Source organism: Macaca thibetana, chromosome 19 (assembly GCF_024542745.1).
Source record: "Macaca thibetana thibetana isolate TM-01 chromosome 19, ASM2454274v1, whole genome shotgun sequence".
NCBI lineage: Eukaryota > Metazoa > Chordata > Mammalia > Primates > Cercopithecidae > Macaca > Macaca thibetana.
Window position 1 is genome coordinate 24,514,514 of NC_065596.1, and position 13,548 is coordinate 24,528,061.

Sequence of the window (13,548 nt, forward strand, 5' to 3'; positions counted from 1 at the left end):
TGTTGAGGTTTCTGACCAGCCTGGCCAATGTGGCGAAACCTCATCTCTATTAAAAATACAAATATTAGCGGGTGTGGTGGCGCCTGCCTGTAGTCCCAGCTACTCGGGAGGCTGAGGCAGGAAAATCGCTTGAGATCCGGAGGTGGAGGTTACAGTGGGCTGAGATTGTGACCCTGCACTCCAGCCTGGGTGACAAGACTCTGCCTCAAAGAAAAAGAAAATGCTAAGTTTAGAGATTCATGTCTACATTTTTATTTTTCACTTTGACACACTCAAACCCAACTTTTCCCTGCTCAAGACCAAATTAAAAAGTAATCATAACAATAAAAGTCATAACAATGCCGAGTGTCTGAGGCATCACCAGTAATAATACTGAGAGTGTAACCACATGCCAGGCTAAGTACTTCATATTAGCTAACATTTATTCATCACTGCTAGGTACTCCTGGCTCAAAACAGCCTGGAAAAGAAGCTTCTCTTACTGTTTACATTTGGCAGTGAAAGAATGATTAACTTGCTCGGTCAGGTGTGGTGGCTCATGCCTGTAATCCCAGCACTTTGGGAGGCCGAGACGGGTGGATCACCTGAGGTCAGGAGTTCGAGACCAGCCTGACCAACATAGTGAAACCCCGTCTCAACTAAAAATACAAAAATTAGCCAGGCGTGGTGGCAGGCACCTGTAATCCCAGCTACTTGGGAGGCTGAGGCAGGAGAATCACTTGAACTGGGGAGGCAGATGTTGCAGTGAGCCAAGACTATGCCACTGTACTCCAGCCTGGGCGACAGAGCAAGACTCTTTCTGAAACAAACAAACAAAAAACTTGCCCAAGGCTGTTGTAGGGAGGTGTCAACCAGTATTTGCCCAAGCTTCTATTATCTAATTATGGCATTGCTGGAGACCATCAACAATTAAAGGATTAGGAGCATAAGTTATTTTTGTTTTTTTTTTTTTGTGAGACAAGGTCTTGCTTTGTCATCAGGCTGGAGTACAGTCACATGATATCAGCTCATTGCAACCTCCACCTCCGCGGTTCAAGCGATTCTCCAACCTCAGCCTCCTGAGTTGCTGGGATTATAGGCATGAGCCACCATGCCCAACTAATTTTTCTGTAGTTTTAGTAGAAATGGGGTTTCACTGTGTTGGCCAGGCTGGTCTTGAACACCTGGCCTCAAGTGATCCTCCTGCCTCGGCCTCCCAAAGTGCTGGGATTACCGGTATGAACCACCATGCCCAGCATATTTTTTCATTTCGTTAAATTCCGGTTTTTTTGCAATTTTAAAATCTAATTTCAAAGTCTTTTCTGTAGACTGTAGTCACTGTTAGGGTGAAACAGTCAATCTGAACATGTAAGTCTCAAAGTTTCACTTTGTGGCTGGGCGCAGGGCTCATACCTGTAATCCCAGTACTTTGGGAGTCCAAGGCAGCAGGATTACTTGAGGCCAGGAGTTGAAGACCAGCCTAGGCAACATGGTGAGACCCTGTCTGTACAAAAAATTAGCCAGGTATGCTGGCACATGCCTGTAGGCCTAGCTACTCAGGAGGCTGAGGTGGGAGGATCACTTGAGCCTGGGAGGTCAAGGCTGCAGTGAGCCATGATCATGCCACGGCACTCCAGCCTGGGTGACAGAATCAGATCCTATCTCAAAAAAAAAGAAAAAATAGGCTGGGCGTGGTGGGTGGCTCATGCCTTTAATCCCAGCACTTTGGGAGGCCAAGGTGGGCGGATTACTTGAGGTCAGGAGTTCAAGACCAGCCTGGCCAACATGGTGAAACCCCATCTCCACTAAAAACACACAAATTAGCCAGGCGCGGTGGCGGGCACCTGTGATCCCAGCTACTCGGGAGGCTGAGGCAGGAGAATCGCTTGAACCCAGGGGGCGGAAGTGGCAGCGAGCCGAGATCGCGCCACTGCACTCCAGCCTGGGCAACAAGAGCGAAACTCTATCTCAAATAAATAAATACGGAAGATGTGAATACAGAAGTCAATGCCCTTCAGTTTGGCAGCACAGGGACTGGTGAGAAGGACTTAATATGGGCCTTTCTGGTAAGGCTGGATAGGACTCTTGTGTAGGTATCTTTTCCGATAGACAAAGTCGCCGGGCTGCAGATCATTGGGCTATAGGTCTTTGTCTCCTATGATTGTGCTGTGGAAAGATTGTTCTATCAAAGTATGATTTCTATCCATTGCTTTAATGCCTTTACTTTATTCAGGCTTTATTATTAATATTGGAGTATGTCTGTTTCGTTTTTTTGTTTTTGTTTTGAGACAGTGTCTCCCTCTGGTGCCCAGGCTGGAGTACAGTAGCGAGATCTCAGTTCATTGCAACCTCTGCCTCCCGGGTTGAAGTGATCCTCCCGTCTCAGCATCCTGAGTAGCTGGGACTACAGGTGCACACAACTACGCCCAGCTAATTTTTGTGTTTTTGTAGAGACAGGGTTTTGCCATGTCACCCAAGCTGGTCTCGAACTCCCAGACTCAAGCAATCCCCTTGCCTCAGCCTCCCAAAGTGTTAGCGTGAGCCACTGCACCCAGATGGGTATGTCTCCTTTTATCAATTAAGGGTCAAAAGCAGAGGAGCCCAAGTGCATAGGATGGCCTGTGACTATTTCAAAAGGTGAAAGTTTATGAGCCCCAAAGAGTGGCCCTTAGATAATAATACCAAAGGAGGAACTTAGGTCAAGGAAGATGTAGATAAATTCTGCCAACTGGGATTTTTGTTTTTGTTTTGAAATGGAGTCTCACTCTGTCGCCTAGGCTGGAGTGCAGTGGCTTGATTCCAGCTCACTGCAACATCTGTTCCCTGGGTTCAAGCAATTCTCCTGCATCAGCTTCCCTAGTAGCTGGGATTACAGGCGTGTACCACCACACCCAGCTAATTTTTGTATTTTTAATAGGGATGGGGTTTCACCGTGTTGGCCAGGCTGGTCTTGAACTCCTGATTTCAAGTGATCTGCCTGCCTTGGCCTTCCAAAGTGCTGGGGTATGATCTGCCTGCCTCGGCCTTCCAAAGTGCTGGGGTTACAGGGGTGAGCTACCGCGCCCGGCCATCCAATTGGGTTTTTATAGTTCCACTTGTTTGTTCCACTGAGCCAGAAGATTGGGGATTGTAGACAGTGGAAATGCTGAAAAATTGGCCAAATTGAACGCACTTGTTTTATTATATGGCCAGTAGAATGGGCTCCTGATCATGATGTACTTCAAGGGGAGTTCCCTAGGTGAGAATCCTTTTTTTTCCAGAAGAATTTTGGCCACAGCTGAAGCAGTGGCTTGTCTACCAGGAAAGCCTCTACCTAATAGGAGAATGTGCAAACCATTACTAGTACATATATATATATATATAAATAGTATATATACACATATATATAGTACATATATGGTATATATACACTATATAGTACATATAGTACTATATATAGTACATATATAGTATATATACATATATAGTTATATATACACACATGGTATATATACTATATATAGTAGTGTATACACATGTAGTACATATATAGTATATGTACACATATATAGTACATATATAGTATATATACACATATATAGTACATATATAGTATATATACACATATATAGTATATATACGTACTATATATAGTACATATATAGTATATATATACACATACCCACATACACATGGAAGTGGGTAGTTGGATAAAATCCATTTGCCAAACCTTGAAGGGCCTATTAGGTAGATAAAAATGTCCAGGATCAGGATATACACATTTTCCTGAGTTAAACTTATGGCAGGCAGCAGAAGTCAAATAGGCTTTTTTTTTTTTTTTTTTTTTGCCGTGTTTTTTTTTGTTTGTTTGTTTTTTGAGAGAGGGTCTCACTCTGTCACCCAGACTGGAGTGCAGGGGCATGATCTCCGCTCACTGCAGCCTTGATCTCCTGAGCTCAGGTGACTCTCCCACCTCAGCCTCTCCAGCAGTTGAAACTACTTCTTTGATATTTTTAGTGGAGACAGGGTTTCGCTGTGTTGCCCAGGCTGGTCTTGAACTCCTGGACTCAAGCAATCGGCCCGCCTCGGCCTCCCAGAGTTCTGGGATTACAGGCCCGAGAGCCACCGCACCTGGCCAGTACAGCTTCTTTTAATGTCACTCCCCCTAATATTGTTTCATAAAATAATTTGTAAGTTCCCCAGTGAGTCAAATTATGTACTGTAGTTAACAACATTGAGTTGCAGAAAACTAGTTATCAGGCCTAAACTATAGCTTTTTTTTTTTTTCCCCAAATCATTGAACTAGCAGCGTGATCTTTCCAATTTTGTTTTTTGGTTTCTGGTGCCCACTTTTGTGCATCTTTGGTAATCATTTTTAGATCATCTTTTGGTGGCTCTTTTAGCTGGGCCACGAGAGAGATTTGAGGAACCGAACCTTTAACAGCAGCATCCTTTGTGGCATATCAGACAAAGCTGTTTCCTCTAGCTTCCGCAGAGGCTCAGCTTGAATGTCCGGAAGTTTCCATAATAGCCAAGGCAGCTGGCAGCTGGATGGCATCCAGTAAGTCCTGTACATAGGATCCATTTTTAATTTGATCTCCAGTGGAAGTGAGGAAACCCCTTCATTTCCATAGCAGTCCAAAATCAGGAGCAACCCAAAGGCATATGTACTATCTGCATAGAGTAACAGATTGCCCTTTCACGAGGCCAGCCCAGGTAAGGGCAGTGAGTTTAGTTTGTTGGGCAGAAGTAGCCACAGGGGCTAGGCGCAGCAGCTCACACCTGTAATCTCAGCACTTTGGGAGGCCGAGGTAGGCAGATCACTTGAGGTCAGGAGGTCAGGACCAGACTGGCCCACATGACGAAACCCTGTCTCTACTGAAAATACAAAAAATTGGCCGGGCATGGTGGTGGGTGCCTGTAATCCCAGCTACTCGGGAGGCTGAGACAGGAAAATTGCTTGAATCCAGTGGGCAGAGGTTGCAGTGAGCTGAGATTGTGCCACTGTACTCCAGCTTGGGCGACAGAGCAAGACTCCATCTCAAAAGAAAAAAAAAAGTAGCCACAGATAAGGGGGCGGCTTCAGCAACTTCGAAGGAAGTGGTAACTACATATCTTGCACAGTTTTTACCATTGTCATCTTTCAGATACGATCCATCCATATCCATAGTTCAGCTAGTTCAGCATTATCTAGTGGAAATTCTTTAAACATTTTTAGGGAATCAAAAGATAGTGTCAAACAGTCATGGAGAGCCGTGTGCGGTGGCTCACACCTATAATCCCAGCACTTTGGGAGGCTGAGGTGGGCGGATCAACTGAGGTCAGGAGTTCGAGACCAGCATGCCAACATATAGTGAAACCCCATCTCCACTAAAAATACAAAAAAATTAGCCAGGGGTGGTGGCAGGCACCTGTAATCCCAGCTACTCGGGAGGCTGAGGCAGGAGAATCACTTGAACCCGGGAGGCCGGAGGTTGCAGTGAGCCGAGATTGCACCATTGCACTCCAGCCTGGGCAACAGAGATAGACTCTGTTTCAAATTAAAAAAAAAAAAAAAAAAAAAAAAGCAAAGAACCTGTGGACCTATGCCTGTATTCCTTTAGACTTTCCCATGGTGGTTGTGGATGGCTATTTTAAAGAAAACATGCTTGAAGCGGGAACTTATTTACATGGCTCTGATGTTGACTGACCATCCCATAGGGCCATGGTCAGCCACTGTAGGATGTTGTTGGGTTTTGGGTTGGTGAGATGAAGAACAGGTGGGCTAAACTGCAAGCCACAAGGGGAAGGGGAAGTTTTAATGAGGCTAAGGTGAGGTTTTCACTGGGTTTCAAACAATGTGTGTCAGGCCTAAAAGTGGATGCCAAGGCAGCAAGTATATTGTAACACATTTATGACAGGCATGCAAAGGGATTGGAGAATGGGTAACTCAGGGTGAAAATACTCCCTCACCTGTTCTGCTGAGGGTCACCAAGTTCTGAAGCTGGAGAACTAGGGATCAGGCAACCTACAGGGCAAGTACAGCCCAGCCAGCCCTCAGCCAGTTCAAGAGACTGATGCTATCATGAGAGGTGGCGAGGGCTCTGACAGAGTCCTGCAAGGTGTGGAATCTGCCAGCAGTTGCTGCCAAGTTGCAGGCCACATTTTGTTCATTGGAGAATGTCAGGGTGCACATTGGCACTACCAGGGCCACAGGCTCAGGCAAGTTGACCTATCAACACCATGAGAGGCTACGAAATGAAGACCCCAACTCAGCCTGCATGGTTGTGATAGAAATGGCTGTGGACCCTACAGCCTACCTGCATCCACAGTCATCATCAGACCCTCCAGGCATAGGCATGCCCACTTTCCAGGCTAACAAGTACCTCCAGCAGGTGCTGCTGGACCGTTACAACCTCATTATCATTGCATCAGAGCATTTGACCACCAACCATGCCCAGCTGGCTGGCGAGATCCTGCAGCAGGGCGTCTCTCCTTCCTTTGTTCCAAGATGGAGTTTGCCACCCCCACAGCTGCCACCCCAGCACCTTCTCTGAGGAGAGTGGGCTCAGCCAGATCCTGGATGGCTGTCGACAGTAGCTGGAGGGTCAGGCAAAGGCTCTGGGGGACTGGTGGCAGAGAAGGAGGGCCTGGACCCTTGAGAGACTGCCTACCTCTTCACCTTCACCTTCCAGCACAGGCCCAGAGTGGGAAAAGGTGTCACCCCAGGTACCATCACATGACTGAACTAGACTCCACAGTGAAATAATGCTTTTCAGTTGCCATTCCCTAGGAGTCGGCACTTCTCAGTCACTGGTGACAGAGACCAATCACGTGCATTAAGGAGAAAAAAGAGGATGTATTGGCTCATGTATCTGCAAAGTTAGAGGACTGCAAAATGCTATGTGGCCAATGCAGACCTGGCACCTGTGGATGATGGTGGCATCTAACATTTATTGAGGCTCAGCATAGGTCAGGCACTGATATGGTTTGGATCTGTGTCCCCACCAAATCTCATGTCAAATTGTAGTCCCCACTGTTGGAGGTGGGGCGTGCTGGGAGGGACTGGATCATGGGGATGGTTTCACATGAATGGTTTAGCACCAACCCCTTGGTACTGTCCTCACGACAGTGAATTCGTTCTGTGTGATCTGGTTGTTTCGAAGTGTATGCCACCTCCCCTCTCTCTTGTCCCTGCTCTGGGCATGTGAAGTACCTGCTCCCACTTCACCTTCTCCCATGATGATGTTTCCTGAGGCCTCCTCGGAAGCCGAGCAGATGCCAGCACCATGCTTCTGGTACAGCCTGCAGAACTGTGAGCCAATTAAACCCCTTTTCTTTATAAATTACCCAGTCTCAGGTGTTTCTTTACATCAAGGCAAGAACCGACTAAAACAGACACAATTATCGTGAACTCAATCACCACAACACCTCTAGGAAGTAGGTACAATCATCACCTTATTTTGCAGACAAAACAGATGCCCAGCAAGCTTTGGCAACTTGTCCGACGCCCCACAGGTGGTAGATGGCAAAGCTGGGATGTGAACATACGCAGCCTGGCTGCAGGGCTGACATTCTTAAGCCAAGTGCTGTGCTCGTGACAGGTGCTTGAGCCCAGGCAGCTGCCAGCATCACATGGCCTGCTCCCATGTAGAAGCTGATTGAGTGGTGCTCGTTTCCTGCAGCGGAGGGTGAGAAGGATACCGACGTATTCCTGTGTCTGAATTGAAAAGGGTGAGTTCCACCTGCTGGGAATGATGGTGAAGGGACTGGAGAGCCACAAGCAGCAAGCATTCCTGGTGGCCAGGCCTATCTTACAGCCCATCCTAGAGCAAAAGACCTCCCTGTGGCAGCCTATCTAGCTGGTATCGACAGTGGCCTGCCAGCAACATCAGCCTGAGTCCTCCGCTGGGTGTAAAGGCGGTGGCAGGTGACCTGTACATACCTACCCACTGTTCAGAAGGCTACTGCCAGTGTGACTCCTCTGTCAAACTGCCTCAACGGGCCAGCCCCTGCACAAAACCCTGGAGGTGGGACAGGGCCTTCGGACCAAGGTCACCAGATCACCACAGTGCTGGTGGTGGAAATGCTAGGCTGGGTTTCCAGAGGTGCCTCCTTTCACCCATCCTGGGCACCCTGGTCACCTGCAGCACCTCCTTCACCACCATCTACCGCACGCTTCACACAGCCTGGATTTGGCAGCCAGGGAAACCAAGTGTGCTGATTCAGACCTTCCTTGGCAACACTGGCCACAAGATCACAAGTGAATCCAATCGACAATCTCAGCCCTGAGCTGGGCCAGCAGGAGGTGGCAGGTTAGGGCTGGGAGGACACAGTTCTACCTGTCCCCAGCCGTGTGCTGAAAGGGGCTGGGACGAAGATACTGAAGCTCCTGCTCTCCTGGACTGAGACGCGTGCTGTCTTGCCTTGGGTCTCCCATCCTTCTCTGGCTGTTGCCCCCACCACCTTTCCTACTCTGGCAAACCCCCAAATCAACCAGCAGGCAGACCCCCTGGGGAAGTAGGGGTGGGGATGAGACACGGGGCAGAAGTTTTGACGAGGCAGGGAAAAGTTCAGTTATCTAGCTGGAGAGGATGGTCAGGAGGGTTCGGTATAGACCACAACAGTGGGGCAAAGGATTTAGAAGCATTTCGGTAAGAGGGCAGTGAATGTCACAGCTGTGAAGGGCCTTGAGGATGACCTTAATGTTGAAATAATGGCCAGGGGAGGGGAGGCTCCTTGCCTACTATGGTCAGTCAGGAAGTGGCCATGCCAGAGCCTGTGCTGGGCCTCCTACCTCCCAGGCCTCAGCCCTCTGTAGAGACTGGCATTCTGTCCACTTCTGGCCTGACCTTCTCTGGCCCTACTGAGCGCTTTCTTCACGGACCACCCTGCCCTTCCCCACTTCAGTTGTTTCTCAAAAGGCCCCGGATCCCTATGGTATGAAACACCAGGGCTGTATGGGATAGTTGAAAGCAGGACGAAACCAGGGAGACAAAGATGTGCCACAGGTTGGAGGGGCACGGGGAGGGCAGTGGCTGAACAGACTCAGCTAGCTGGACTGGAGCTGACTGCTTTACTGAACGGTGGATTAATTTGGGGTGGCGAGACCAAATTGGAGACATACTTTGGGAAACCTCAAACTAAGATTATGCACTGTATTTAACTGAGCAGATGAGGGTCGGTACCGTACCAAATCGGAGAGTGGATTTAACTGAGGGTAGGTTCTGGGTTTACATTAAAGGTAGGGGTTGCTGTTTCTAAGCAAAAAGAGGTTTATGAGAGGAAAGTCACTGTATTTAACCAACAGAAGGCACAGTCTGTACAGGTGAGGCATGGTACTTGGATTAAGGGTAAGTACTTACTACCTTTAAGGACAAGTTCTGTTTTTTAAACCAAAAATAAGCATTGTATTTTTATTTTTATTTTTTATTTTTTTGAGATGGAGTCTCTCTGTTGCCCAACCTGGAGTGTGCAGTGGCGTGATCTTGGCTCACTGCAACCTCTGCCTCCCAGGCTCAAGCAGTCCTCAAGTAGCTAGGATTACAGGCATGCACCACCACGCCCAGCTAATTTTTTTTGTATTTTTAGTAGAGACGGGGTTTCACCATGTTGGCCAGGCTGGTCTTGAACTCCTGACCTCAAGTGATCTGCCTGCCTTGGCTAGGATTACAGGCATGAGCCACCATGCCCGGCCAGGCATTGTATTCAACTGGGCATTTAACTCAAAGGCAGGCAACTGTCTTTAAGCGAGAGCAGAAGACACCAGGGTAGTTGCTGTATCAGCTGCACAGTGTATTTTCCCATCCAAAACATACACAGGGGAGGCGTGATGCCACCCCCAGAAACAGAATAACCCCTTCTAGGGACTTCCTTCTTAGCGGAGACTGGTCTCCATCTGTTCCCCACAACTCTATGACCCACAGTGAATGTGGCCCTGAGGGAAGCTTGTTCAGACTCCAATGGGTAGTCAGGGGATGATCTGTCCACAAGGGCTGGGCGTCCAATTTGTCCTGCTTCCCAGAGCTGCATGTTGGGTAGAGGAGTAAATGGAATACAAGAACAGGCTTGCATGACTGTGTTTATTTGAACCACCAGATCTGCTCCAATAAAGAGCTCTCCAGACCCTGCCTCACCTTACAGGGAAGGGCTTAGAGTCAGGGAAGAGGGACCTGTTGCTCCTGTCCCTGAAAAAGGAAGTCAAGATGGAGCCAGGGCTTCCTGGTGCCCATTCAGACTCCTCCCACTGCTTGTCCCTGTGGAGGACGTAGGATGGACCGCCCCATCTCAGGCTGGGGTGGGGGGAATCGCTCACAGTCACCCCCTGAACAGCCCCCAACTGAGGGTGGGGGACCTGGCCCTGGACACCTCATGTCTCTGGGCCGGGAAGCCACGATCCCTCATCCATCAGGCCTGTTGCCGCTCTCCACCCCGGTGGGGGACGGACGTTTGTGCTCCCTCGCCGTCCACTGGGGACCCAGGAGGTCCCCTGCGTGACATTCCTCTCCTTGGCCTCAGGCCAGCAGACGGCTGTACTCTGCCAAAGCAGAGGACTTTTTCACCCCATCCCAGATCCGGGCAGCGTAGTGGAACCTGTGAGAGGAGGTCAACAGTCGGGGCTGCCTGGCCGGGGCTCCCCGAGCCCAGCACAACCCTGGACAGGTGGGGAAACTGAGACCCCTTTTCTGACCTGAGATGTGACTCTGAACCTCTTGGAGCCCAATCTCCTCAACAGGGATACAGGGAGGATCCTGACAGTGATGGGAAGTGGCCCCACTTTTCTTAGCTCACCCAGGTTAAGCGAAGCTGAAGGTTCCAGGGCTTGGACTAAGACCTCAAGTCTCCACCACCTAAACTTCTCCCACCGCTGGCTTTGTGGTAAGGGTTCAGTTTCCACCTCCCTCCAGACTCTTACGACACAGAAAACACCTAACAGCAGCTGCATAACCCACAATCTTCCCCCTCTCCCCTCTGGGTCCTGGTTTAGACAAACGGCAGGAGCAGAGCTGGGACGCAAAGCTCTGCCCCATCTCTGCCCTACAAGCCCCGAGGGGCTTCCTGCTGCTTTGTCTGCACTCCTGACCCCTTCCAGGCACAGCCAACTGCAGATGTGGGAGCCAAGGTAGAGAGGCTGCACCCAGTCAAGCTATTTAGCTTTCCAATTTTTCTCTTTGAAGTAAGATGAGGGAGACCTGGACTCATATGCTGAGGGCTCTGGACAAAGAAGTCATGTAAAGTAGGGGCCACAGAGGTAGGGCAGGGCCAAGCGAAAGCAGGGAGAGAAAGCCACAGGCAGGAACCAAGGCAAATGCAGAAGTGTAGACAATGAGACCTTGATGGCTTTCTGGTTCCCATCTCCTGAAGGGCCCTGTTTTCTGTGATCAGGTCCCTGGAATAAATCTTCCTTAAGCTAAATCCGGTCACTGGTCCTACTCCCAGCAATCAAATGACTCCTAGCCACAGATTTGTGGCCTTGCTATGTAACACTTTTCTCTGAGCCTAAATTTCCCCACCAGGAAAACTGGTGACAAGGACCTACATGATGCTGGCTGATGAGGAGGATTCAAAGTCACACGAAACAGCATGTTGCTGCGTGGGTGAGATGCTTACAAGACAGTAGCAATCATCACTGTTCCAGAAAAGGAACCTGAGATCTGGAGAGGAGGGGCTTCATGAGGTCATGCCGATCTAAGAGATGCCCCCTTCTCTCTACACCAGGGTGAGGTGCCTCAAATTGACTCCCTCTGCAAAGAGCTCTTACCAGTTCTTCTCGGTGAGGATTGTGTGTGACAGCTGTGGCCGGGCCATGGACATCACTTGGCTCCGGAGCTTGCTTACCAAGGACTGGAAACTGGGGTGGCCGCGATACCCAGGCAGCAGGGAGAAGAGTGGGCTGGAACTAGGCCCTGGAAAGTTGGGGCAGGGAGGGTAAGAGGGATAGACTGCCAGGGTCTTTCTCCCAGGTAACAGCATCCTGGGCTTCAATGAGCACCTGAGAGTTGAGCCCCGGCCGAGCTCTTCCTGTACTTTCATGACTCTGAAACACACTCCTCATAAAGGGTCCATGCACCCCGGGAACAAACCAGGGTCTTCTCTCAGACCAGGTAGGCTCCACACTGCTCCCAAACCAGGGCAACCCATGTTGCCTCCTAGACCAGGGGGTGCTGGGTCTCTCTCCGATTAGCACAGGACTTGTCTCTCCATGAACCCATTGAGGGTAACTGTACCTGCTCTTGGTGGGTTTTCACTCTCTGCTTCACTGTCCATGAAGGGTACCAGGAATAAGTTGACCTCAGAGTCCAGGAAGTCAGGTGGAAGCCCCGGGAAGACATTGCATTGTAACATGGACAGAGTCCCTGGAGGAGAAAATGCTTCAGCCTTCAGGTACCATGTTGTGGGTTTTGGGGGGTGGGAATCGTTGACAGGCAGGATCAGGAGGCTATTCTGGGGGTAGAGACTGACCCACGGGGCTGGATCAGGAAATCAGGAGGCTGTTGACTAGCTTGGGGGGTGATCTGGGAACCCTCACCCTTGTAACGCAGGTGGGAGTGGGCCATGAGCTGGTCGATCATCAGATGCATCTGCCGCAGCTTCCGAGGACAGAAGTCCTCTCGGCGAGCTTTGTTCTGCAAGAAGACTGAGGGTGGGAAGAGACGGGCCCTGTGAGGCAGACAAGGCTTGGCTTCATGGACTCCCCTTTCTCACCCCAAAGACCTGCTATTACCCCTGAGTTCAGATCACTGTGTAAATATTTATGTAACTTCACTTCACTTCAGCACCAGGCTCTGGTTAGGGCAATGCTGGGGACCCAGAGGTGAGTCAGATCTGGTTTCTGCCCCTAGTCTCTTTGAGGCCCTAGCAAGGGATCATAAAATGAGCTGGGTCTTTGCAGAACAGTGGAGCGGAGAAAGCATGAAACAGGCAAAGGAACGACATGTGCAAAGGCTGGAGGAGGGAGAACAGGTGGATGGGGTCACTCAGATGAACCCAATCTAATATTCATTTCCTGAGCTGGGAGATTCCACGGACCCAGATATAGGCAGACCTGGGGCCTGTCCCATTCCCATCACAGAGCCAGATACAGGCTCAGGGGGTCATGCCCTCAACTGTCAGGGTGGACCAGGGCAGTGGGAACTTGGGAGGAAGGAGCAGCTAATCCTTTTTGACTTCACTCCTCACAACTCTCAAAAGTGCTCCACCCAGAACGCCACTCCTTCCCTGTCTCTCCCCACCTCTCCAGCATGCTCCTGACCTCCAGCCCCTCATTCTTCCTCCTGCCCACCCCTCCAGCCCCCAGAAAGCCTCTCACCCAGGTGGGGGTAGTACTCGGTGCCTTCATCGGAGCCTGATGAGCTGCTGGACTCGTGGCTGGGGGATGGGGTGGAGGGCTTCACCATCTCTGCTGTCTGCAGGAACCTTGGGGTTTGGGGTGAGTGGCTGTTGCTCCTGCACTTGCACCCCAGGTCCCACAGCCTGGGACAGGGGCTTCGGATTCTGATGAAAGCTACAGCCATGCTCAGAAAAATACCATAAACACACTATGTTTCTCACAATTTCAGAGAATTCAGAGATAATCCTCTCGGGTACCAATCCATGGACTTACATCAACTGT

The 13,548-nt window shown here is 49.9% G+C and overlaps 2 protein-coding genes across 4 annotated transcripts in view; both read right to left on the bottom strand.

The window, feature by feature from the left end:
* CADM4 (cell adhesion molecule 4) overlaps nt 1-13,548 on the bottom strand; it is a 168,600-nt gene that overhangs the window by 103,268 nt on the left and 51,784 nt on the right. The window lies entirely within an intron of this gene.
* Nucleotides 1-13,548, bottom strand: part of SMG9 (SMG9 nonsense mediated mRNA decay factor) — a 45,960-nt gene that overhangs the window by 11,093 nt on the left and 21,319 nt on the right. For 2 of the 3 annotated variants that reach the window (XM_050771132.1, XM_050771133.1), the window contains exons 10-14: nt 13,246-13,352; nt 12,466-12,573; nt 12,164-12,292; nt 11,698-11,842; nt 7,394-7,615 (exon numbers count right to left, since the gene is read on the bottom strand). In XM_050771132.1, the coding sequence (XP_050627089.1) occupies nt 7,394-7,615; nt 11,698-11,842; nt 12,164-12,292; nt 12,466-12,573; nt 13,246-13,352 (711 nt within the window). Of the gene's footprint in view, nt 1-7,393; nt 7,616-10,004; nt 10,530-11,697; nt 11,843-12,163; nt 12,293-12,465; nt 12,574-13,245; nt 13,353-13,548 lie in introns of those variants that run through there. The other variant, XM_050771135.1, reaches the window with a different exon arrangement.